This window comes from Saccharomycodes ludwigii, chromosome III (assembly GCF_020623625.1).
Source record: "Saccharomycodes ludwigii strain NBRC 1722 chromosome III, whole genome shotgun sequence".
NCBI classification, from domain to species: domain Eukaryota; kingdom Fungi; phylum Ascomycota; class Saccharomycetes; order Saccharomycodales; family Saccharomycodaceae; genus Saccharomycodes; species Saccharomycodes ludwigii.
The window spans coordinates 824,448-851,284 of record NC_060202.1 but is presented as its reverse complement, the minus strand read 5'-3'; the positions used below and the strand labels follow the sequence as shown (position 1 = coordinate 851,284).

General features: G+C 31.2%; 8 protein-coding genes and 1 non-coding gene across 9 annotated transcripts; 5 read left to right on the top strand and 4 right to left on the bottom strand.

The window, feature by feature from the left end:
- Nucleotides 1-307: 307 nt before the first annotated feature.
- Nucleotides 308-1,375, bottom strand: SCDLUD_002627 (uncharacterized protein; the record flags this gene model as incomplete). The annotated part of the gene is made up of 1 exon (XM_046077330.1): nt 308-1,375. The coding sequence occupies one exon, from the start codon at nt 1,373-1,375 to the stop codon at nt 308-310; it is 1,068 nt and encodes a 355-aa protein (XP_045935077.1).
- Nucleotides 1,376-1,954: 579 nt separating this feature from the next.
- On the bottom strand, nt 1,955-3,220 carry SCDLUD_002626 (phosphatase PAP2 family protein; the record flags this gene model as incomplete). Its single annotated transcript, XM_046077329.1, has 2 exons — nt 1,955-2,398; nt 2,519-3,220. The coding sequence occupies 2 exons, from the start codon at nt 3,218-3,220 to the stop codon at nt 1,955-1,957; spliced, it is 1,146 nt and encodes a 381-aa protein (XP_045935076.1).
- Nucleotides 3,221-3,593: 373 nt separating this feature from the next.
- On the bottom strand, nt 3,594-3,664 carry SCDLUD_002625. Its single transcript has one exon. It is a non-coding gene; the product is annotated as a tRNA-Gly (tRNA).
- Nucleotides 3,665-4,590: 926 nt separating this feature from the next.
- On the top strand, nt 4,591-5,856 carry SCDLUD_002624 (uncharacterized protein; the record flags this gene model as incomplete). The annotated part of the gene is made up of 1 exon (XM_046081439.1): nt 4,591-5,856. One exon carries the CDS (start codon nt 4,591-4,593, stop codon nt 5,854-5,856), a length of 1,266 nt encoding a protein of 421 aa, XP_045935075.1.
- A 344-nt stretch (nt 5,857-6,200) lies between these two features.
- Nucleotides 6,201-7,685, top strand: SCDLUD_002623 (TDT family transporter; the record flags this gene model as incomplete). Its single annotated transcript, XM_046077328.1, has 1 exon — nt 6,201-7,685. One exon carries the CDS (start codon nt 6,201-6,203, stop codon nt 7,683-7,685), a length of 1,485 nt encoding a protein of 494 aa, XP_045935074.1.
- A 110-nt stretch (nt 7,686-7,795) lies between these two features.
- On the bottom strand, nt 7,796-20,041 carry DYN1 (dynein heavy chain; the record flags this gene model as incomplete). The annotated part of the gene is made up of 1 exon (XM_046077327.1): nt 7,796-20,041. One exon carries the CDS (start codon nt 20,039-20,041, stop codon nt 7,796-7,798), a length of 12,246 nt encoding a protein of 4,081 aa, XP_045935073.1.
- Nucleotides 20,042-21,004: 963 nt separating this feature from the next.
- On the top strand, nt 21,005-21,991 carry RHO4 (Rho family GTPase RHO4; the record flags this gene model as incomplete). Its single annotated transcript, XM_046077326.1, has 1 exon — nt 21,005-21,991. One exon carries the CDS (start codon nt 21,005-21,007, stop codon nt 21,989-21,991), a length of 987 nt encoding a protein of 328 aa, XP_045935072.1.
- A 762-nt stretch (nt 21,992-22,753) lies between these two features.
- TRM2 (tRNA (uracil(54)-C(5))-methyltransferase) lies at nt 22,754-24,523 on the top strand (the record flags this gene model as incomplete). The annotated part of the gene is made up of 1 exon (XM_046077325.1): nt 22,754-24,523. The coding sequence occupies one exon, from the start codon at nt 22,754-22,756 to the stop codon at nt 24,521-24,523; it is 1,770 nt and encodes a 589-aa protein (XP_045935071.1).
- An 809-nt stretch (nt 24,524-25,332) lies between these two features.
- Nucleotides 25,333-26,390, top strand: SCDLUD_002619 (40S ribosomal protein eS21; the record flags this gene model as incomplete). Its single annotated transcript, XM_046077324.1, has 2 exons — nt 25,333-25,356; nt 26,151-26,390. The coding sequence occupies 2 exons, from the start codon at nt 25,333-25,335 to the stop codon at nt 26,388-26,390; spliced, it is 264 nt and encodes an 87-aa protein (XP_045935070.1).
- Nucleotides 26,391-26,837: the final 447 nt, after the last annotated feature.

The window sequence follows — 26,837 nt, the reverse complement described above, 5'->3', positions numbered from 1 at the left end:
CAATTTTTTTTTAGTATCCTTTCGCTCAAACACATATGAACAATTTATAGTATGAATATATATGTACACGTTTCAATGGGAGTCAACATCATCTTTACTTATTCATTCATTCATTCAATCAATCATTAAAAAAAAAAAAAAAAAAAAAAAAAGGGGGGGGGGGGGGGGGGAAAACGACAAAAAAAAAAACGACAAAAAAAAAAAAAAAAAAAAAAAAAAAAAAAAAAAAAAAAAAACAGTATTATTTTTACACCATCTGTCTTTTTTCAATATATACACGTATATATATAACCACATTCTGGACAATTCAAATGTTGTTAGTAATTGAATTATTATATAAAAAATGTTTTGCACATTCATAAGCAGTCCATGAAAGAGCAGTGGCCGGGATATTACTAATAACTCTTGGTTTTAAACCTCTCCAAAAACCTTTCCAACCAAAAACTTTGTATATGGCACTTGCAGCCTTCTTTAAAGTAGCCGCTTCTTTAAAAACGGGTTGAGTAACTTGTTCACTACCACGTACTTGTAAAACAGTCTTAATACAGTCTAATGGGGTGGTTATGGCAGCACAAGTGGCACCACTGATACCACCACACAAACAGTGTATCCACGGATTGTATGTGTTTGAAGGATTGAAATATTTAGTAGTAGATTCATATATTATAAAATTTAGTGCTGCAAATGGAATATTCATTGCAATTGTAGTTGGATATGAGTAATAAAATGCTAAGAATCCTTCGTTTTTGTATATTTTGGAAGCTACACTAAGCATTCTGTCGTTTTTTGGTTTTACTTGAGCATTTAGTTTAGAAGATTTTTCATTTGATTCCAATGGAGAGGATTGTTCCTTTGATGCGGCAACTAATTGCATTCTTTGTTTAATTGTATCGAATGGATTCATTAGTGCATCGGCAGCAACAGTAGCACACATACCACTAAAACCTGTTATTAAAGGCGCCATATATTGTTGATCCTTGTTATTATTATTATTATTATAAATGTACTTATTTGTCAATTTTTCCTTTACAATTTCGTAAGTTGCAAAATAAACTGCGTGTGCTGGGCCTGCACCAAGTATAACAGATTGTACACCCCTCCATAAGGACATTGAACCTTCTGTGGTAGCTATGGATGCTATAGTTTTAATTATACTTGATTTTAATAAACTGCTGCGTTGCATAATAGCCTTACTGTTATTAACTTTGGCACCAAGTGTTTCTGATTGCATTCTTGTTTTAATTGCATCGATGGGAAACATTATAGAATGCTCCATTATACCTGCAAATGCACCAGCCATCAATTGGTGCGATACCGGTGATGATGATGGCAACGATTCGTAATCAATTATTTCATCTTCTCCAAAATCCGACATGGTCTATTGTGTAGTTGTATCTAAGTGTGTTTCTCTTGATTTATTTTGTTTGAATAGAGAAGGGAGAAGAAGAAATGAAAAAAAGAAAAAAAAGAAAAAAGTATTCCAGAGTCAAAAAGAGGAAATAGAAATAGCAAAAGCAAAAAAAATAGAAAATATATAAAAAGAAAAAGCTACAAAAAAAAAAAAAAAAAATAAAAAAAATTGGTATTTATTTTTGGAGGTGTTATCAAAGATAAAACGTCGGAAAAAGAAGGATTGGAAACAAGTTTATAATCGAGCAAAAATTAAATAAAATTACATTAAATCATAAACTGGAATTAAAATAAGACATATTTCATCATGGCTGGTAGAAAAGCAAAGAGAGATCTTAATCATAAACAATCATGCATGTTTTTGTCAGTGTTCAAAAAAAATAACAATAACAAAAATTCAATTTGATTTTCATGAAATTAAAAAAAAAAGAAAAAGAAAAAGAAAAAATATTTTATTTTATTTTATTTTATTTTTTAAACGAACATAAAAGTCATAGTGTCCGACTCGCTTCCGGCTTAACCTAATCGGATACTTACACAGATTTTAATAAATACCTAACCATTTGAATGCTAATGGTGTCACTATATTTGTAGCTACTGCTATGCCAGCATAAATAAAATACCTTCCAATAATCTCAATCTTAGGAAATGGTTTGAATGGCTTAACTTCTTGACAATTCAAAACTTTGCGTTGGTATTCTTTAGACGCAGCACTGGTCTTTGGCTTTGGTTTTCTATCATCTTTCATAAACAACTTCAAGATAGAATAAACTACTTTTTTACTAAGTACACTTTTCCATAACACAACTAACGTGACACCCACTGCAACTCTTAATAACGTTATTTTAATATTATTTCCATAGCTATATGGCAATTCATAATTAGCACTCTTAAAAATATGTGGATACAACCAATCGCCAAAATCTAATCCGCCAATAACCCCAATAAATGCAACACTATCTTCAAAGCATGGACAAACATCAACGGGCTCAACATGCGTAAACAATAAAGTAAACCCGAATAAACAACTCACTAACGGGAACCACCATTTGTTTAGCAAGTAGTTGTCAACATAGTCTCTCAAAAGTAACCTTATAAGAAAACATACTGTGCCAATTATAGCACCACTTTCAATGTCTAACAAACCATGCATGCCAGTGTAAATACGCCCAACAGTTAGGGTAAAATAATAAAGTAAAATCAAAATTGAAACCAAAATTTTAGTCGCAAAATTCGTCTCGTCGTAATAAACTACAAATGTTAAATACAACAGAAACAAAGTCACACCAGTGGCATTGGCTGTATGCGACGATGGTGCACCATACTCCTTAGTGGTATATTCGCTATGTGTAATTCTAATGATGGGCGGACTTTTAGGCCTTGGCAAACACCATAAATCTTTGCAGTACCCGCTGGCATATATAGAATAGCCCAATATGAAAACCAGATCTCTTGAGTAACGACTTAATCCGATCCATCTAGGAATCGGTAAACACAACACATAAAAGGTATGGGAACCTAAATTCGCTGTATTGACAAAATATTCATCTAAAAACTTGCAACGAAATGTTTTTTGAAAATGATTTAATACAGGCAATTCATTGACCACAAATGGGTATAATATTTCTCTGATTTTGTACCTGAATTTACTCATACGTGGCTTAAAATGTTCTTCCGGTGGATGGTTGCCTGGATCAGCCAATAAATGCTTTGTAGTTATATCATTGATGGGTTCGGTGATACTAAGCGATCTTTTTCTTAAAGAGATAGGGGTATTGGTTGAGCCCTTATATTCATAGCCAGATCCCATTATATACGTATGTATGTATTTATATTTTTGTCACCTCTTTCTTCTTGTTGAGTATATAAATGAATTGATATTTTACTTTTATTATTATTATTATTATTATTTTTTTTTCTTTTTCCTTCTTTAATCTTTTTCTTTTATTATTTCATTAGATATTCATTGGAATAAATGTTATTGTTTCAAGCAGCTTCTATGCACCCAGCGCAATATTTAATGGAGAATAAAAATAAAAAAAAAAATTTTTTTCTTTTTTTTCTCTTTTATTTTTTAATGGAATGCAGAAAAACATTTTTTTTTTTCCCTTTTTTTCCCTTTTTGTTCGTTTATATATTCATTTTTTATGAAATATGAAAAAAAAAACAATTCTAAAATGAAATGCATCGGCCGGGAATCGAACCCGGGGCCCAACGATGGCAACGTTGGATTTTACCACTAAACCACCGATGCATCAACTATACTTATCGTAAGCGTAACTCAGGATTAGTCGTAATAATTACGGGTTCGGATTATGGTAATTAATTTCTTGTTCTATTTAGGTCTTTACATATTATAATAATAATATATAATAAAGATTATTTAAAACTATAACTTAAATACTTTTGATGAATAACTTGATAATAAATCATCTCTTTATATATGATTTATTTTCACATTTATATTTGATGTTCATATTAATCTTTTCCAACATTTCGTTGTTGTTCCTTAGGCGGCATCTTGGTTACGGTGTTTTCCTGTAGAAGTGATTTCCATTACGGAGACTTCCTATTAAGGTAATTTCCATTGCGGAGACTTCCTATTAAGATAATTTCCATTGCGGAGACTTCCTATTAAGGTAATTTCCATTACGGAGATTTCCTGTATGTTGGTTGTAATATATGTTTACTTGGTTTCATATTACGACAATACTGAGCAAAAAAAGTAGATAATACAAAAAAAGGAAGTATATATCTATGGCTTATAATTACATTATTAGTGACATAATTAATAATAGGAAGTGCTTACGAATCATATATAACTCATAATTACAACACAACAACTAAGAACGGTACAAATATCAATATGAGTTAAAACAATTAATAAAAAGATTAAAAAGTAAGGATATCTAGCAACTTTTTTTCAATCTTGTTTTTTTTTTTTTTAATCATCCCAAAAAAAAAACAATTTCATACATATAAACGTTATACACAGTTAATTGTCTTTTTATTTTTATCACTATCACCGTTATTACTTGTTAACATCTACAACCAAATACAGTGATAAGCAGTTAAAATAAATAAATAAATTACTTAATTATGATCTTACCACTTTCTTTGATTTTATATAAAGTTTAACATAAATTCTACTCACATGCCCACACAACATAACCCATCCAAATGATAAAAAGTCATAAGAATAAATCAATAATACTTTTTCTTTCATTGGTTGACAACTTTAACCCATATTGGTTTGTTACTGTCATGGGAACCGGTAGTTCAAGTTGTATACTACATGATTTTCCATTCCCAGGCTTATGGTTGCGCATTTGTTCATATGTTATGTTTGGTATCTGTGCTTTCTTATTCATCACATTGCAAACAGCATTAGTTATTAATATACTGCGCAAAGTTTATTTTAAACGACTGAGAATACCCCAAATCTTTTATGGTTTTTTTATTAAATCCCCAACTAATTTATATTGGGGTACATATTCCATGGGAATATGCAGTATAATTAACTACATCTTTTTAATATTAAAATCTTCCACCAATACCACTAATTATGAGAGATCAAATACGTTTATTATAGGAATATACGTACTGTGGTGGGCTGGTTTGATATTATCGCTTATAGTCGCATGGGGGTTGACCATTTTACATTGGAAATTTAATAATAAAAATGACACCAGTTTTTTGAAAACACCTATATATCTACTGCCTGTCGTATCAATTGTTGTTATCTGTTCATGTGGTGCTCAAATAACAATGTCTGATCTTTTCATTTATCAATTCAACAGAAATGTCCAGCTACTAACCTTGGTAATAATAGCCATGTGTTGGTTGCAAGCAATCACAATGGTTTTTCTAGTTACTGCAGTTTATTTTTGGAATTTATACGTTAATGGAATGCCTGATATGGTTTCTAATACATCCACTTGTTTCCTATGTGTTGGTCCCATGGGCCAAGGCAGTTATGGGATTCAATTGTTATGTTCTGATGTTGTCAGATATATAGAGTTGCACTATCTAGATACCACCACTACCCTTATAGCAATTTCTTTTTTCAAGATTCTAGGTGGCATTCTTGGTCTTTGGTTAATTTCATGCGGGTTATTTTTTGTTATTTATTCAGTATCATCAATATTCTTATTTATAAATAAAACCAAAATTCATAACTACCAAAAAAGTTGGTGGGCAATGCCCTTTCCACTAGGGACAATGGCTTTATCCACTAAAGAACTCTGGGTTCAATATGGAGCATTTATTGACATTCGTGCATTCAGAATAATTAGTGTTTTTTTTGCTATATTGTGTATCGGGTCCACCATGCTGTGTTTAATTGGAACATGTAACCATTATATTTTTAAACAGCCAATACGCAAAAAAGATTATGATATTAATATTACCATTGAGCATATAATTTGCAAACACGATGAGGGGTAAAGCCATTAGTATTGAAATCCACTAATTCACTTTATTATTATTATTACTCATAAATCTAAAATATGTTAAATGTGTCATACATAACAACTTTTATCGCCGTGCGGGTTAAAAGTGACTGTTTCTGCCCCCTCTTCTTATTAAAAATATTATTACATATATATTTATATATTTATATATATATATATATATTCACCCATACATTATACTGAAAAAAAAAAAAAGAAGAAGCACCAACTGGTAATAATCCATCATCATTACTATATATATATATATGCTCTTTAAGTTTCTAAATTATAATTGATATTATAAATCTAATACATAATGAAAAACACTCAAAGAAAACAATGGCAAATACTGGGAGAAAAAAAAGAATATACTCATTAGTAGTCTCATTAATCGACGAATTTGCACCGTTTTGGTTTGTAACTGTCATGGGTACTGGCATTTCATCTTCTATTTTACATGAATTCCCATATCCTGCAAAATGGCTACGCATTTGTTCATACATTATGTTTGCCATATGCTGCCTACTTTTTTTGATTTTCCAAACGGCTGTGTTTCTTAATATGTATAGAGTAATCTATGTCAAGAGGCTCGGTGTCCTAAAATATGTCCAGAGATATTTTGTTAGTATCCCCAACAATTTATTTTGGGGTACTTATGCCATGGGATTTTGCACAATTATAAATTATATGTATATATTGGCCAGTAATGAAGCTTCTCATAGCTACAAACAGAGTAAAAACTTAATCATCGCTGTATATGTATTATGGTGGGTTGATGTTACCATCTCCCTAGGTACTGCTTGGGTAATTACATTTTTATGTTGGAAGTATACTCACCAAGACCTACTCTCCAAAAATTTACAAAGCTTTTTGTTGCTACCAATAATACCCATCGTAGTTGTTAGTTCAAGCAGTGGCCAATTCACAATGTCAGAACTTTTCACCCAACACTTTAATAGAAATATCCAGTTATTAACTTTGGTCATTACTGCATTGTTATGGCTTCATGCCATCGCTTTGGTTTTCTTGGTTTTAAGTGTTTATTTCTGGAACTTATATATTAACGGCATTCCCGATATAATGAGGGTTTTTACTTGTTTTCTATGTATTGGCCCTATGGGACAAGGTAGTTATGGAGTTCAGTTGTTATCAGATAACATATTAAAATATATCAAAAAGTATCACGCGAATACAGGTGACGAAAGGGAATACCTCTCTGTTCTAGCTGTTGGATACAGTTTCAAAGTGTTTGGTTTAATCTTGGCTCTACTATTAATGTCCTGCGGTATTTTTTTCACTTTTTATTCTTTTGCGTCAATTGCCTCATATTATAACACCATTCCACTATTCAATAGCAACTTGAACACTTCAGCCAATGAAAATAGAATTTATCATTACCATAAGGGTTGGTGGGCAATGACTTTCCCCCTAGGTACTATGGCATTATCTACAAAGGAAATCTGGATTCAATACGATAGAGTTGCCCCTATTGGTGCGTTTAGAGTCTTGAGTGTGATTTACTCTGGTTTATGTGTTATTAGTACTATCTTTTGTTTATTAGGATGCTTAAAAATTTATGTTTACCAATGGATTAAAGATTACAACTATCATACAACGAAAAACAACAGAAAAAGTGGAAATAATGAAGAGCAGGATCAAGAAGCAGAGTACAATGTTGCACGTGAATCTCAAAATCACTCAAATACCGATACAAAATCAGATATTTTAAACTTTTATCCTATAATAACTTACACCACTGCTAATTCTCATTACCATACAGACATAGAAAAGCAATTAACAACTCAAGACAGTATCAACGCATAGTCATTATATTTTATATAGTGTTTGTAATCATTAATTTATTATTCCTTTAGTTTTTTAAAATCTTTTCCGAATATCGCGCACATCTATCTTCCGCTTAACTATTCAATCTCTCATTTCAAAGAGTCAATTTTCTTTAGGATAACGGCACACAACTCCTCATCTAACTTTCCAGTAGCATCAGGCGATAGCCCAAACCAGCTTGCTTTATCTTCCCTTTTGGCATCCTTGATCCATTTATCATAACTGGCAAACGTGGTTTTATTCAATGGCGCTATGAGCTCGGTATTCTCGATCAATTCAAAATCTGGTTTGAAGCTTGAAGCATTGAATAATCTTTTACTTAGACTAGTGATATATTCCAAAATATCTTTATCGCCGCCCCGTCCACTAGCTTTAATGAATTTCCCCCCATATACTATTTCAACAATTAAATAACGCAGAACATCCCATGGTATATCATTGTCTATGTCAATATTTTTCTTTGATACATCCTGAAAGATTTGTGTTAAATAATTGACCATAAATTTAAAATCGGTTTCGTCTATGTTTTCATATCTGGAGTTCCGCGATTTAATTGAGCTATATTTTTTACAACGAACAGAAGACAATGAGTGAAACCATGCGAGCAAAAAAAAACAATGTATTAATTCAATAGGATAACGTTGTTCAAAATCACATTTATCAATATAATTGCCGAACCAAATGTCGTTTAATACACCAAATACACTCGGATTATCTTCATAACATGTTTTGTCACTTTTTAACAACAAAGTAGTGGGTATTGAAGTACGACTACTGTTATTGTTGGCAATATTGTCTAAACAACATGTCATGAAAAGCTTACCCTTGTTGTTGTTAATTTTTTGCAACAATTTAGTTTCTACCCATTCTGAAGACATCTCCAGGTTTTGTAGTAGTAGTAGCCAGTCTGCCTTATTTCCCTTATTTCCATTCAATCTCTCTAATTCAACTTCAGCATTAACAGTAGACTCTTTTGAACCTAAAGAAATTACTTTCAAATCCATTCCACATACTTGGGCGTATTGAGCCACTTTAAAACTACCATCCAAACCATGTTCAGACGCTATAATATACTCATTCATTTCAAAATCAAAATCAGTAGCTTCATTCTCCTCACTAGAAGTGATTTGCAAATACTCACCAATAAGCCCCTTTATTTTATCCAGACTTTTAACACCAAAAGACTCCATAAGTTTATCAAAACTGATAGTATATTGATTTGGCTGGATATCTAGCAAAATTTTTACCAACAACATACCAAATATATACTTATCTCTTTGAATAAATAACTTTGAAAATTTTTTGAAAATTACCTTCAAAACGCTATTGACTAAAAATAAAACTCTATCGTGCTGGGTTTGTTCATCAAATGGTTCAATTTGAAACATCAATCTGCAATAGCTGATGAATTGGTTAACAGACACCTTATAAAACCAATGCAAGCTTTCCATGTTTTCTAAAACTTGGTAGATCTTGGAACAAACATCAGATATAACATAATATTTGTCAATGGTACTTTCCAAGTTTTCAATAACCTCTTCCGTCCTTCCCATTTTGCTCTCAATCTCCTCAGCATTTTCCTTAATCGTTTCCAATGTTGTAATTAGTTCGTCATTCTCCAAAATATTCCCGTCCCCACTATTATTCAATTGTTCTAATAACTGTCTTTCCAAACATCTTAATCTGGATTTATATTCACCATTTAATTTCAACAACTCCTTTCTTTCGCCTTGAATTTTAGGCGTTTCATTTGCCAAAGTCAAATCTAGAATTTGAGTTTCAATATTACCTTTACCAACCGTGTAATTCACTATCTTAGTCCTTTCTCCCCAAAACTCAGGAAGTGCCACCCTAGGATCTTTAGTGAATAGGATTAGTTTAAAGTTACTGGAAACATCAACCATATTTTTCCCAAGTCGTACAACTGTCCTGCTACTAGACGTATCATAATCTTTATCAATTAACTTGGAAATTATTGGATCATAAAATTCGGCATCCTTTAATATTAAACATCCACCAAATCTTAAAACATTTTCCACCTGTTTGATATAACCTGGATCCAAAAAACTTAAACAAAAGCAATTCCCATAAAAGGATTGCAAAGCAGAAACACATGCTGAATCAGGATCTATAATAAAAGGTACCTTTTCTGACGTTGTAACTAAATGGAAATTTTCTACAGATAAGTCATCATCTCTTAAACCGTGCTTATTAACCCATTCCGCTCTGGTTGCAGAATCCACCATGTAATTGTTGTAAGTATAAGCTAAATCGTAACCAACATTTAAATGTTTCAACAATCTCATGATATCCTTGATAATTAGTAAACGTTGCTTTTGATCATGGTATCCGGCATAAGTGTTATAAGACGACGATAATAAACAATTGCCCAACATATTACACCATTCCTTTTCAAACTGCTCCGTGTTTGATGACCACCTAGATCCTTCTGATCTCAAATTTTCAATTAATTTAACAGATCTTTTCAATTTATTCTCTACTACACTCATCTCTGTCTTGACTATTTCCACATCACGAATTAATGAGCTATATTTGTTCTTGGCATCATCTAACTTTACAGCCAATTCTTTAATCATCTCCTCAATGGCTAGTAGTCTAGCAGTGGTCTGGATAGAATCTTCTTTAATTTTTTCCATCTCAATTCTTAAAGGCTCCAATTTGGATTGGATTTCTGAATACTTGGCCTGCGCAACAACCCATTGATATAACGGTCCACATGCTTTACTTGCATGCTTTACTGCTTCATAGGTAAAGACATTGTTGTTCAAAAATTTCTCATATATCACTTTTTTCGTTGAAGCAGATAAAACATGACTAACACTAAAATTAATGATGTTAATAATAAAGTTATCACTACGAATAATTTGTTGGATATCTTTCCAATCCTCAACATTATAACCCAAAATTATACAAACAGCCTCCATGGTAGTTTTGACCATGGTGGGTGGATTGCTCATTGATCTAATTTCAATTAGCTGTTGTTTTTTTATATTCTTAACACCTAGTTGTGCTTCTACAACAAGTGGCTCAACCTCAGCCAATTCCTTCATGACAGAGTCCTTTCTCTGTTTGATTTCCCCCTTTTGAATACCCAACAACTTTTGAATCTCTATAGATGCTTCCTGTTTACGTTCAGCTTCATTTTGGTCCACCAACATTTGATCCAAAGTTAGTCTCGCTTCTGCATCCTTCCTCTCCAAACGCTCCCTTTTTTCAGATAATTCCCTGTTTAATTTCTTCACAATTAAAACAGATTCTTTTAATTTATCTAATCCAATGCCTATAAATCTTTGTCTATCCTCAAGCTCATTTTGCTTCCTAATATATATGGCCTTAAAGGTTTTCAAATTGTCCAAAAATAAACCTGGTGATTGCTGTGATTTGCTACTATCTTCTTGAAACAAAGAAAAATAATCCTTGTGAATAAAGATAAACGCATTAGCAACAATCTCTTTTACATTTCTGGCAGTTGGTATTGGTAATCCATTTAAAACTTCGTCACTAGGCGCTTCATATATACTTTCATTTAATGGCACATAGGCAATCACCTGCCTAGAAACTTCCTTCATGGTAGCTGCACTCCACTCACCCATCCAATTTAGTACACATCTATTAAACAGAGCGGGTGAGGTAATTAACGCGGCAGAACCAGTATCAAAAGGATCATTAATTGTAAATATAACGTGAAGATTTTTGGCTATTTTCGTTTTAAACCAATCATACAAGTCATCATCAGAATCCAAAAGTAATCCAAATTCTTGAGATTTCCTGGCAATTTCTGTAAAAAGTTTCTCCCTTTCGTGCCCCTCAAATAATCCAGGAACTTCAGAATTTGCTAATAAAGTGTTCATTCTTTCTAAAAAAGCCGCTTCCAATATGTTCGATTGATCAATGACTAGACATATGCGTTCATCACGTACACTAACTTGAAAAAGAACATCTCGTAAAAAATCGTCAAAGTCGGCTGAAGTGTAGTTACGATGTATTATCGGTTGCAAAACTTTTAAACCATTAATCCAAGACACAAATTTAACCAATGTTGTTTTGCCTATTTTTCTTGGACCAACTAACATCATATGACCTTGGATTTGCTTCAAAACCCTATCTATCCTCAATATATGGTCAACCATGTCATCATAAACAAAGAGTTCAATATCTAATTCTTCCTCGCTAAAAGTTTTTAAGCGCTCAACCAGGAAATTCCTCAAAATAGTTTTATCCACCTGTTCATAATCAGTTGAAAGTAAGTTACAAAAACATAAAGAATCCATATTAAAATTTTGTTGAAATAGCGTAGGGAAATACACGTTTATTGTGTCTTGTACGATTTTCTTAAAACGGATTTTATCCCTCTTTGTAACCAATCTATCTGAAAAAATTCGTAAACACTCATAAACCCATAGACTTGAGAAAAATGGCAAGTCTATGTTGTAGCGACCACATACAGTGCCATGCATGCCTTTGACCCATCTGGTTAACTCTCTTGGGGAGAAAATGTAGTGTGCATGCTTAGCTATGGTAAATTCCTCTTTGCATGCCAGATAAATGTCAATCGAGGCTTGTGTTAATTCCTTGGAATAATCGCCAAATCCTGGAATACTTTTAAATATTGATCTGTAAAAAGTGGAATAGATCTGGTATAAAGACGTTTTGCTAGGGTAATCCACCATAAAAACAGAAAGGTGTCTTAGAAATCTCGGAGCCAACTCATTCCTACCAACATCTTCTGGTGGATTGCAGGCGCCTATAACACTAATATTTTGCAATTGAACCCAAGATTTCAATTTGCTATTCCAAAAACCACCCTTTTCAATCAATTCTCTGAGGAATAGAATCAATGGCTGCGACCGGTATTGATCAATCTTTGGTAAGTTAATTTCATCACAAAAAACCACCAATTTCTTGCCAAAGGATTTGGGCAATAAAATGTATCCATCAGCAGTTGTATTATAATTACAGTATTGCTCGATTGTCACTAAAAACTGTTTAATTGTTATATCTTTTGAAAAATTCATAGCTATTATCTCCAAGTTGGTCAATTTTTTTAACGAGTTGTAAATGGACATTGTTTTACCAGAGCCAGGTGGACCACATAAAATAAATGATTTCCCAGAGTTCAGAAATCGGTAGACTAGATTTTCATGTCGAATGGTGTCTATAGTCGGAATGACCAAATCTGTCCTATTAATATATTCAGGTCCTATATCAGTTTGTGGGACATCGATTAGGGTAAAACTACCATCGACCGGAGAGACCGTGTAATCGAGCATATTGTTGTCATCAAGTCCAGTTTCATTGAATTCTTGAACTAGATATTTTGAAAAGGCAAATCTGTCTTTTAAAGAGCAATCTCCTGAAAATGACCAAAGTATACATAATAGAAATCTTCTTTTAATGTATATTTCAAACACTGGTTGTTTAATTTCTTTTCTAATTAGGTCCTCCAAAATAAATCCACACATAACACATAACGTTGACACGTTTCTTATTCCACTTTCCCCCATTATGTGCTGTAACTTTTTGTATTGAACACAAACATTATTAAAAATGGGTAATGTAAATAATTTAGTCAAAATACAGTCTTTGAAATACGACACCTCCTTTGGATTAGTCGTTTTGTATGGCTCTGTAATTTTTTTCAATTTTGATGAGAATAATTCATGCAAAGTGACCAAATAATCAGAAACCCAAATAACATTACATCTACTGATAGTAGCTTGCGTAGCGTGGTTGATATTATCTATCTCAAAAATAATACTCAATGTTTCAGGTATATTTAGACGCTCCCCGTTAGGTAAAGTGAAAACTTTGTTATCATCCAAAACACTATTTAGTGTTTCAACATAAGTAGGATCCAGATCACTATCAAATATAATCCAATTATGCTTGTCAAAAGAAGGCAGATCAGGATCATTAATTTTTCTTAATATATTGGTGAATATCCCATCAGTCCATTCGAAAGTAACACTATCCAATGAACCATACAATTCCTCTTTGGTTAAAGTTTTGGTATCAATAATATGTGCTGCTATTGTTGTTTTTTCAACTTCTTCAAAAGTACTTTTAACAGTTTCCCAAATTGTTGTTTTCCCACATCCTGCTTCCCCGTTAAGAATAATAGCCTGATTAGAAGATAGCATATTCCAAAACTCTTTACATTTGGTTAACAAATTCAATGAGGGAACATACCCTTTAGATACTAGATTAGCTTCAAATTTCCCTTCTATATTTGCATCAAACATAGGAATAGCAAAATCACCAAATACGTGGGTAAAAAGTTCTTTGAATATACATAAATCGCTATTAATTAAAATTGGTTCAACTTGTTGTGAAATGCACTGTAATAGAAGATTTTCGTCAAGTTTGATACCCGTTGATTTCAGTTGACTGCACTTCCTTATTATAGATTTCAAGGTACGCAAGCCAAAATTATAGTGGTATTGAGAAGACAATTTTGTCTTTAAAAGAGTGAAAAATTCATGTATTCTTATCGAAATGTTGAAAGAGTTGGTGATCCCTAGAATTGTCAAAAGCACCTCAAGAATAACAACAATATCAGCACTTTCCATAGAAAATGCACGAAACATTTTCTTTAAATTTTCTGGCAAAGTAACCCTGTCAGAATAGTGTGGATTCATCGTAATAAAAATGGCCGTATCATTATGTATTTTAATGCCTTTTTGAATAGTCGAATTGGGGGTTTTTTTTGAATTTATACAATTCTGAATAGTCTCAATATCTGAAGAGATAGCACTTAAAATTTTTTCATCTAGCCTATTAAATTCATCAAAACAACCCCAGGCACCAATTCTAGAAACACCAGATAATAAACGATTCATTGATTGATAATCAAATACCTCGTCACAATTAAAAACAACTACCATCTTTCCCATATTTTGACCAAGAGCTTTAATGGTTTCGGTCTTACCCGTACCAGCAGGACCAAAAGGAGAGCTCCCTAAACCCTGTTTCAAAGCGGTCAAGAACGATATAAAACAAGTGTTAAGCAATGGAGTGTATACTAATCTCTCTGGAATACCAATATATTCAAAGCCATATGCATAAGCAATCTCATTCTGCACGATTTCAACCCTGTCAGATTTTAAGTAAAATTTCTGAAAATTATTCCAGGTTAGTTTTGTATTATTGCTATTGAGCGATTCCAAAGTGTTTTTAAAGTGAATAAACTCAATGATTAACCCTTCCAATTTTTTTCTTGTAATTTTTTCTGAAGTTGCGCTCAATAAATTTAAATGTGAAATTATAGATTTTATTTCAATCAAAAGCACTGTCGCATCTTTAAATGAATTTTCTCTTAATTTTCCAAACTTTTCAGTAAAATTAATTTGAGAAATCAGTAGTAAAATCTGAAACGGAATTCGGGAAACTAAATTGGTCGATATGTTATTAAAATTTATATTGAAATGTTTCTTTAACAAACCAAACAAAGTAGATTTTATTTGATCAGCAAAATCTTTCATCCAAATATGGATGGGTCTTTCCGCAACATCAAGAGCGTGTAAAAAAGTAACTACTTCACCATCAATAGAATCGAACCCCACGATTATGCTGTTTTCAAATATTATACTACGAATACTTGAAAACATTTTACCAATATATTTTGAAATTTGATATAGGTTCGAACCGGAACCAATTATATGTAGCAAGTCTTCGTTACCAACAAAGTAAAATCTGGGAAACAAAGCTCTTTGGCAATCTAAAAATTCGTTCAGCGATTTTTTCACTTTGGATAAAGAATGACACACTCTTTTAAAAAATTGAGAACAGTTTTCCACTGCCAAAATATCAATGACATGGTGATAATTAATCACTTTTGAAACAAATGCTTTGAATTCCACAGTAACGCCCATAAATTTTGATGATTCAAAGGGAAGTGTTTTCTTGATATCTTTATTCTCAATTAAAAGTCCTTCTAAATAAGCCCATGAACTTTGAGCTTCGATCCAGTAACTAAATATTTCTTTCAAGCTGGCTAATTTATGTTCCCAATCAGTAGCATCTGTTTCAAATATTTTATAGTAAATAGAAGCTTTCATAGAGTTCAAAGTGTCGATATCTTCATTACATAGCTCAATAATGTGTTTCCAGTTCTTTAAAAACAATAAATCATTCTTATTCAAAACTTCAAACGTTTGTTCTTTCCAATGTGTTTCAATCTCACTTAAAGATTCTTCCAAAATCATTTCTGCTTGTGCTTTGCTTATTATGGTGGTAACTGTTGCTTTAGTAATTGAAGTACTTAGTATATCATTTAATGTAAAAGTTTCACTTTCAATCAAACGTTCCTCCACAGCTGGTAGCAATTGTTTCCAATGTCGAGGCTTGATGGGTGCATCCTTTAATTCCGACAGAAATTGAAGGTTTTCTTGTAATGTACCAATTTTATCTAAAATGCTTTGATAAATATGGTATTGTAAAATTTTGCTTGTTGCTTTACCGGACAAATCAGTCATTTGGGACAACTTGGTATTAATTTCAAGCATATCTACCCCCTTCCACGATAGTTTTAATAAATTATCAAGTGTCTTACACATATGATCAATTACAGTCCACACGGTTTTCATATTTTGCAATTCTTCATTCAAACTATATATACAGTTAACATTTATTGAAATGGGTAGTGAAAATGTTTTTGAACTGCTTTCCACCATGACTACAGAATTGAATAACTTACTCGAAGCATCTTCAAAATGAGCTAAAATTTTTAGTGCAGATTTTGAATCTTCATCCACTCCAATGGGCTTATTTTGATTCCAATTTTTGTAGAGTTCTTCAATTTCAAGGGTCAACCCCTTTGATTTGGATTCAAAGAGATTGATAATCGTCATTTTATTTTCTTCTAAAATATTATCTTTAAGCGAAAGCATATCGTATAGGGAAACAAAATCATTCTCCAATTGAATAACATATATAAAATCATCATCAAAAATCCAATGTGAACATTTTAATAACTGTTCAACTTTTTTTAAAAGTGCTATTCTCTGATTACATTCTTCTTTTTTGGTTTTTAAATCATTTAAGAATGCTAGTAACTTGCTCAGTTGAAAAATGCTGGAAATATTAACTTTTGTCTTTTCCAATGTAGCTATTGATTTTAATAAAAAAGCCCTTTCTTCTCGAGCGTATAAGTTATAAAGATGTTGCAATTTCTCGGATACAAAAGTTTGCCACTGGTCAAACTTATCATTTACTCTAACCTGTGCTTGTTCATATTCGAATACGATGATGTCACCACACTTAAAATTGGTTTCAATTGTATCAAAAACTTTTCTATGTTGTAACAATCCAGCTAATAATTCGTAACAATTTTTTAAAGTGATTTCATTTAGTATTTCATTTTCTCTATTGTTCCATAAGAAAGACAACTCGTGCCATGTATTCCAATAATTCTTGGCCTCGTCGAATAGAGAGAAAACCCTATCAAAATAGATAACAATAGATGGCTCAAGTAAAAATAAAACATTATCGAAATAATGTACTGCACTTTGATCTTTTGTAACTTTGGTTAAATTAGAAACATTAAATAAGATCAAATTTAATTTTGTTAGCCATCCTTCCAAAATATGCTCTACAGGGGGTGTTACAAGCAGTTTCTGTTCTTTGACGTAAATATGGTGAATACTTGATGTAAGCTTTTCATCTTCCAAAAATGCTTTTAAATTTTTTTGCAAATTATCAAAGATGGCACGATTTAAATTTTCCAAAAATAAATTGATATTGCTAAAATCTTGAATAACTAATTTTTTCACTAAAGACTTAATATTAAACATAATACTAGTCAGGTTGGAGTTGTTTGTTAGGTCAACGGCAAGCAATAGGCCTAAAAAATGTGTTAATTTTAGCTTGAATTTATTCAATGTACGACATTTCTGTAATAAGTCCTCTGTTTTTGTGGATACTATGCCTATTAAATTATTGTCATCCGAAATAATCTCTTCATTGAATAATGGTAATGTGTCCCAAGTGCAATTTATGGATTTTTTAAGAATATCAAATATATCCTTAATATCAGGTACGAGCAATATAGTGGTCAAATCCTTTTCGATCAGTTGTTTCTTACAAATCAATACGAAAACCTGGATGGTGTTTTGTAATTTCAGTGCAAAAGGATGAATAGATCTAAGAATATTTGCTGCCTTGAGAACGTTAGATGGTATATCAAAGCCTAGACGTAAAAGATTGCGAACTTCCTTAAATATGTGTAAAAGGTTATAGTTAAAATTAACTAGCAATTCATAAGTATTAAAGGGGCCCTTGACTACTTTAAATATTGCGCTTCTTACAGAAAAAACCTGATTAGTAACTGCAACCTCAATATTATTCAGCCATGTTTGGTATATTTTGTTTTCATCCAACTGATCTTTAACCATTAAATATGGCTGATATAAATGGGATCCCTGCAATGTACTCTGCCAACCATTTCCCAAGATTAATTCACAATTGTCAAATAGAATATGTAGTCTTTTTTTAGTTTGTCTATTCCAAATCAATTTACTATAAATCACTGGTATATCCATGGTTATATTTAATTCATTGTAATCTATTTTATCCAATTTACACAAAACTTTTATTTTACTTTCTAACTTGAGCAATAAGGTATTTCTAATATTATCCGTTAATATTTCTTGTAAGTTAAAACTTTTATATTTTTGCAAAATGGCAAACACTTGATCGTCTGGGGATTTTGAAGCAACGCTTCGCAAAATTTCATCTTGAATAAATAACCTGACTTTATCTAACACGATATTTAATTCGCTTTTATAAATCATTAGCGTTTTTTGAAGAGTCTTTGTAGGAAGATCCATTATATGTGCATCATCCGGTATATTTTCAGAAATGTTGTTGTCATAGATAGCCATTAAACTTTCCAGAAATTCATTGGATTTAAAATCTTGTAGTAATAAGATATTTTCTTGCAACGATGTTCTTAAATCAACGATATATGTTAAACGATCTTTAAAATCCATAGATGATTGGTTCATTTCGGTCAAACTTGAAAATTTAATCGTAAGCTGTCTTTTCCTAATTAATTCCCTTAACACAGACTTGGTGAATTGAATTACATCATTCCATCCAGACAAAGTTTCTTTGCATTTTTTATCCATAACTTCGCTAAACATGCTGTCATCTTGTTCCAACATGGTCTTTACACTCGGCAGGCAACTGGATGACAAAATGGTGATAAACTCAATCGAACACATATTCACGAACTGGATCATCTTAGGAATTGGATATTCGACGGAAAGATTTCTAAATTTTTTAAAGGCTTTTTCTAATTTGTTGCAGCAATTATTTAAATCCTCAAATTTTTCACAAGTGGAAAAATCTAATAAGGGGAATGTGGCGGAAAAAAAAGTGTTTAAATTTTCCACTAGTTCCAAATAATGAGTAACTTCCAAGCTGGTATTTAAATCATTGGCGTTAATCACAACTGTCCTTTTGGCTTTGGATAAGATGTCAAATGTAATCAAGACATGATTCGATGTTTCCAAACTTGTGTGCAGTTTCATTAATGATGACTGGGCCGATTTCCAAAAACTAACCTCTGATGTGACGGAATCTTCTATAAAATCTGGTCTCAAATGTGTCTCTATAATTGCTATGACTTTATTGATAGATAAAATCCAGGAATTTGCTATTTTTTGCAATTCGTTTAAAAAGGTTGAATCATTTAACAAAGAGTCTAATGGTAAATATTCAGAAAAATTATGTTTACTGCACTGTGGGGCTTCTTCTAATAATCGTTTAATTTTTTCATGCGATGTTGTGTCAAAAGAGGGAATGTTCATATCATTTGAAATATTGGAAAGAGTTAGTGACAAATCCTTGAGTTTTTTTTTGACAATTATCCGTTTATCGTTTTCTTTTTTAATATTTTGGTTTGATGTTGCTAGTAGGGTTGTGGATATGTTGGTGGTATAGATGCTCTCAACTAAAGAACCAATGCCAAGATTGATTATAGATTTTAAAGTTTCAAATGGCTGAGATTCGGGTATATTAATTATATTTAATTGAAATGCTATGGGGATATTCTCGGAAAACATATTTTGGTTTTTAATAATCACACAAGTGATATCTTTTTCAGTTTGATGATTACTATTCGATATGCTTAGTTGATGAGTTCCCCTTTGCACATAAATAAGCTTGGCGTCAAGGTTTTCAATAAAATCGGTAATTAATTCATGATAAGTTTTTTCAAATTTTTGTAGAGTTAAATCATTTAATTTGTATAGCGTTAAGACACTGTGTAGGTAATTAGTACATTCATTAAAGATATTAGGGATTTTTTCCATGTTTTTTTGGAGATCCTATAAAGCCAGTATGTAAAAACCTTTATAAGTGTGCCTTTAAATGTGTGTGTGTTTGGGGGGGGGGATGTTTTCAAAGAATTATTTTTGTATATATAAATAATTAAATAGTTGATTGTTGTTAATGCTAGTTAAAATTGGTTTGTTAGCTTTTACAAGTGTGAGAAAGTAGAAAGTTTTTTTTTTCAATGAGATTTGTTTCGGATTTGGTACAGCGGGAAAGGAAAGGAAAGGAAGAAGGATATTGAGATGAATGGAATAGAAAGATTTTGTAAACAAAGAAGTTTTCATTAAGTAAATTATCAGGCTTAGTAATACTAATTATATTCATTCTATTAAAATATTATAAACAGCAACATCTGTACATCCATGTACGCATCTTTTTCTTTTTGATTATTTTTGATATTTGGACTGTTTACTTTATGTACTAATTGGGAAATTGTTAGCCTTTTTTTTTTGGTAATAATAAAAACTATCGTGAAACAAAGATATCACTTTTCACGAATGATCTGGTAGCCGCCAAAATAAACAAAATGTGGCACAGAAAACGCGTGTTTAATAAATGGCTAATTTTTTTTTAATTTTTTTTATTTAGTTTTTTTTATTTAGTTTTTTTTTATTTAGTTTTGTTTGTAACACATAAGGCTCATAATAATATCTTACATAGCGGGATAAAATTATGTTTATCTCCACAAAGAACCTAGCCTCAAATACTTTTTGCAAATTATCCGACAGAAATCTGAGATAACGTAAGCAACAAACTATATTTATATTTACATACATATTTTATCTCTTTAGACATTAACAAGACAATTTGTACCAAAACAAAACAAATCTTTTATAATCAAATCGGATACATACATATATATATATATATATTTCTTCCCTCGTCAATTGGTATTCATTTCTAAATTAACAAATCATAAAAGAAAAAAAAAATAATTAAAAATGAATAAAAATATGAAAAATATTTTAAATGTTTCCCCTAAAAGAAATAATAACATATCTAATGATTACTTGGAAGAGAGCGGAAGATCACGCGCATCCACAATGCAATCTGTAATAACCACTTCAACAACTTCCAACAGATTACCGGTAGAATTTAATCGTACTTTATCAACAGTGCCAAGTTTTTCTAAACCAACAACATCCTCTCCATTAGATCAAGATGGCAACACAATAAACGATGAGGGCCATAATAAGGCTGTTAAACTAGCACAGAAAAAACCAACACACCATGTTAAAATTGTTGTGGTTGGAGATGGCGCAGTGGGGAAAACATGCTTGCTAATAACTTACACAAGTGGTCGTTTTCCAACAGATGCTGACTACGTACCAACTGTTTTCGATAACTATGTAACGAATATAACTTACAAAGACAAATACAATATTGAACTAGCACTTTGGGATACTGCAGGGCAAGAAGAGTACAACAGGTTAAGACCATTAAGTTATTCTGATGTGGATATTCTACTAGTTTGTTATTCTGCAGATAACAAGACGTCTTTTGAAAACGTAAGAGAGCTATGGATTCCAGAAGTTGTTCATTTCTGTCCAAGAACACCCATAATATTAGTTGGATTAAAGAGCGATAGATATTCTGACAAATACTCTGATGCATTTGTTGACCCATTAAAGGTAGAACAAATGGTTAAGAATAAGGAATTTGCAAACGTTTTTGTACATTTGCAATGCAGTGCTAAAAGTGGGTATAATATCGAGGAAATTTTTAATACGGCGATTTCTACCGTTTTATATGACGAGTTAAGAGTTGATCAGGAAAACGAAAGGAAACAAAAAAACTCATCCAATGATAATAATAATAGCAAGAGCAGAACTCTTTTTACAGTTGGTAAAGATAATAACGATGATAAACCAAAATCTAGTTCAACAGGTAGAAAAAAACCTCGTAAAATCAAATGTGTTATTTTGTGAAGACTATAATAATAGTATTAGTGATAATAATATATGTAGATGTACATGAAACTGGTTTCTATTCCCTTCGATTTTTTTTTTTTTTTTTTTTTTTTTTTTTTTTTTTTTTTTTGGTTAAAGTATACAATTAATACCTCAATATTTTATTTAATAATTAATAACTAATGTATGCTTTTTTTTTTTAATATTGTATCTACAATAAATACATGGGAGGGGGAGGGAAGAATAATTTATTTTTCCAAGTGTTATTATTATTAATTCTTAGCCAACAATTAAAATATATTTTTTTTGATGGTGTCATACTTATTTATCGAAACTGAAAAAAAAAAAAAAAAAAATCATTGATATTCATCGGGAAAAGACAAAAATTTAAAACAAAAAAAGAAAAGCACTTTTCCTTTTTCTTTTCTTTTTTTTTTTTTATATATAACATGTATGTAGTAGATTTTGAAACTTAAATGTTATTCAATATCTGACAAAGTTTAATTTTTAACCAACTCGCTATATTATAAGACTAGGAAAGATAAAACGAAAAAAAGAAAAGTCCTTTTTTTTTTTGTTTTTTTTTAAAAAGTAAATTTGTTTTACATGATCCTAAACACTTTCAGAAATTATTTATCACCGTTGTTCCATAGATCATCAATACTTATTTCTAACTCATTAAAACAGAAAAAAAGATACTCAAAGATACTTACGCAAAATTTTAATTTTGCAGAATATAGTAACAGTAGATCCTTAACGAATTTATTTTTGATAAAAAGAATGACAACACTAGAGGCTACTTCAAAGCCAAAGATTACGGTGGAAGTTGCGAACGAAGAAAAAAATGGAGACAACTCTTTAAAAAGATCATTAACACCACAGAATAAGGATGAACCACATATCGATAAAAAAAAATACAAGAGAGCTGTGAAAGTGAACAATGGGCAATACAAAAAGCCGAAGATAGATGCTACAGGGCCAATAGGTGTATTAGATAAAGAGATTACTTCCTTAATCAGGGCGGAAAACTTAACATCGGACTCGATACTCAACGATGTAGCATATGTGATGAATAACAAGGATAATGAAGAACTTATAAGTCAATACCATCGTGTCGAAGAAAACGTTCGTGTTTTAAGATTAACTTCGAGCGGTGAAGGGATGGCTATTGTTGATCATCCACTAGACAAAACACACAAGCAAGTAGTTATTATTCCATTTAGTATCCCTGGGGATGTTGTTAAAGCCAGACTTTTCAAAACTTTAAATAGATATGTACAAGCTGATTTGCTAGAAATAACAACTCCTAGTTTAAAGAGAAATGACGAAAGAATTACGTGTAAAAAGTATTTTGGGTCTTGCTCTGGATGCCAATACCAAATGATGGATTATGATGAACAGCTAAGAGTTAAACGTAAAACAGTAGAAAATGCCTATAAATATTTTGCACCAGAAATTTTTCACCTATTACCAGAAGTCGGCGATACTGTTGGCTCACCATTACAGTTCAATTATAGGACCAAGTTAACTCCACATTTTGATTTACCACGAAGATATCTCAAGATGGTTAAAAGGGGTGAATTAGAAAAACTTCCTAAATTAGCATTGGGGTTTGGATGTAGGGGCAAGCCGGAATGGAGGAAAACTGAGGGCTTTGTGGAAACCACAAGACATGTCATTGATATCGAGGAGTGTTCTATAGGCACTAAAATTTTGAATATTGGATTAACCAACGAAAGAAGAGCGTTTAAAGATGATTATGTAAACTATAGAAAGGGTGGTACTATTTTGTTGAGAGAAAATACCAATGTATTAAACAAAAATGCTACTGAAGAAGATATTCAACGAGAGCTTACAGAAGGGTCCAGAAATGAGGATACTAAAATTAGTTACATTGAGGAGGATGTGAGTGCCGATAAAAAATTGGTTAAAACTTGTGTTACCGACACTAAACAAGTTGTGTCGGAATATATTAACGGACTAACTTTTAAATTTGTAGCGAATGAATTTTTTCAAAACAATGATTCAATCCTACCTCTTGTTATTGATTATGTGAAGCAAAACTTGATGATTCCAAATGTACAGGAAACAGAGGCAAGATACTTGGTTGACGCGTACTGTGGATCTGGTTTATTTAGTATATCTTGTTCGCAAGATGTTGAAAAGGTTATTGGTGTTGAAGTTTCGGCTGATAGTGTCAAAATGGCTTCTAAAAATGCGGAAAGAAACTCCATTAAGAATTGTACCTTTCTATTAGGAAAAGCAGAATGCATTTTTGAAAGTATTGATACACCAAGTGATTTCACAAGTGTTATATTAGATCCACCTCGTAAAGGCTGCGATGAGATATTTTTAAGACAATTGGCAGCATATAATCCCGCCAAGATAGTTTATATATCTTGCAATGTTCATTCTCAAGCAAGAGATGTTCAATACTTTTTGACAGAAACTGAAAATGGATGCAAGTATAAGGTGGAAAGTATCAGAGGGTTTGATTTTTTCCCTCAAACTCATCATGTTGAAGGTGTATGTGTTTTAAGTAGACTTTAGTTTAAATTTTTTTTTTTTTTTTTTTTTTTTAATATGTAAAAACAAAAGATATCAGTTGTTTGGATGGATTTTTCTTTTTTTTTTTTTTTTTCTACTTGGTAATGTTAGAAATGCATTTAATTCTGAGAGATTTATTTTTTTAAACCAAAGATTTCAAAAAAAAAAAAAAAAAAAAAAAGATTTGTGGCATTACATCCGTACCTTTTAATTACTTTTAAATTTTAAAATTAAATTATTTTTTTTTTTACTTTGTTTTGATATTAATATATAAAAATATATATAAATTATATATTATATGGCATGGGCAAAATATTTTTTTTTATTCAATATGTAAACAAGTAGCAACTTTTTTTTTTATTCCTAAAATTCACTTGTTATTTTTCTGCCGAAAAGGTGATTTAGCTTTGTATATTCCTAGGCTAATAATTTCATCTCGCATATGGTTAAGAATTCTTTCAACTTCTTTAATTTTTAAAAGAGCATTGTTGCTCTATCTTTCTAAGTTTTTGTATTTTTAATGGTATTTGGTAGTTTAAAACACAAGCAGATAGACGGTGATAATTTTTTTTTTTTTTTTTTTTTTTTTTTCTTTCTCTTTCTCTTTCTGCCCTCTAACCGCTCTCTATTTATCTTTCGAACATTCTATTCATTCGAGTAAACTCTTGTATGAAAGCAAATTCAGCTTTGGTTCCTTTTTTTTTTTGGAACTTTCTTTATCATTACAGCCCTTCTTTTGGATTACTTGTAACTTAATTTTTATAGAAATTAACAAGAACTCCACATATAACACATATTCAGAAACTATCACCATGGAAAACGAAAAGGGTCAATTAGTATGTCAATTTTAATAGCAAACATCATGGGGGTTTTAATAACTTTTTTTTTTTTTTTTTAATAGAATGAAAGAGGTCGTAAGCAAAAATGAAACTTAACATTAAGCAAACTCCAGCAATGGATACTTTTAGAAGAAAAAGAAAAAGGAGAATAATAATAATAATAATAATATGAACAGAGACGTTTTAGTGAAACATGAAGGGAGAGAAATTTGTTTAAAATGGACAAAAAATATGAGCAAGCATGCAAGTGAAGAAGACAATGTACTACAAGAAAAGTAGCCTGGCTTTTACTACTTAGATTGTAAATTTAGCAGAATGTTTAGTTGGGGAATAGTCAACTTGGAAAGTATCTGTAACTTTAGCGATCATTAATTTTTAATCTTGCTATTATAATGTGGTTTAGAGCTCGTTAACGGGGATACTATTTATGTAAATAGTTGATAAAGATTTGTTGGAGTTAAAGGAAAAGGGAAAAATAGAGCTTTATCTTTGAGATCATCATAGATATTAAACTATTTAGTTAATTAAATGGTTTCGTGTTGGCCTTTTATTAGGGTTGAATACCATGTTTTAGGAATCCGAAATAAATTCATGTTTAGCACATTTTGAGTGACTGTCTTTAGACTAATTTACATTGCCTGAGTTTTTTTTAGCTTGTCATGTAATATAGGAAAGTTATTTTTTGTTTTTTACCTCAATTATCAGAAAAAAAAAAAAAATTATATATTGGAAGAAGAATAATATTTACTAACAAGCAATTTAATTTATCTTATTAATTTTTATTATTACAGGTCGAATTATACATTCCAAGAAAATGTTCTGCTACCAACAGAATTATTAAGGCCAAGGACCATGCTTCTGTTCAAATCAACATTGCCAAGGTTGATGAAGAAGGTCGTGCTATCCCAGGTGAATACATCACTTATGCTTTATCCGGTTACGTTAGATCCAGAGGTGAAGCTGATGACTCTTTGAACAGATTAGCTCAAACTGATGGTTTATTAAAAAATGTCTGGTCTTACTCCCGTTAAGGAAAGATAAAAAACTAGAAATGTATTTTTTTTTAGTATATATATATATATGTATATATATTTGTAAAGAGAAAAAGTTTACAAGAAAATATCGCTGAATATTTAGTTATTAGGAATATGAAAAAAAAAACAATATTTTTAATATATTTTAGTATCAGTGTGTATTTCTTTTTTCTTTTTTTATTGATATTATCTTTCTATATATCATTTTTTCTTTTATTTTTTTTCTTTAACAAGATTAATTTTTTACTTTTAACTCTGTTATAAGTGGTACTATGTCACTATTATTGTTGTATTTGTGTGACATCTTGTGATTTATTTCGGCTTTTTTTTATTTATTGGGACAACGCCCTTTTTTATCTGATGATTATATTTAATTTTTGTTAATGAGTAGACGGGCATTGTGTTATCTTTTTGTGCTATGTTATCTTTATTTGCTGCATTGTT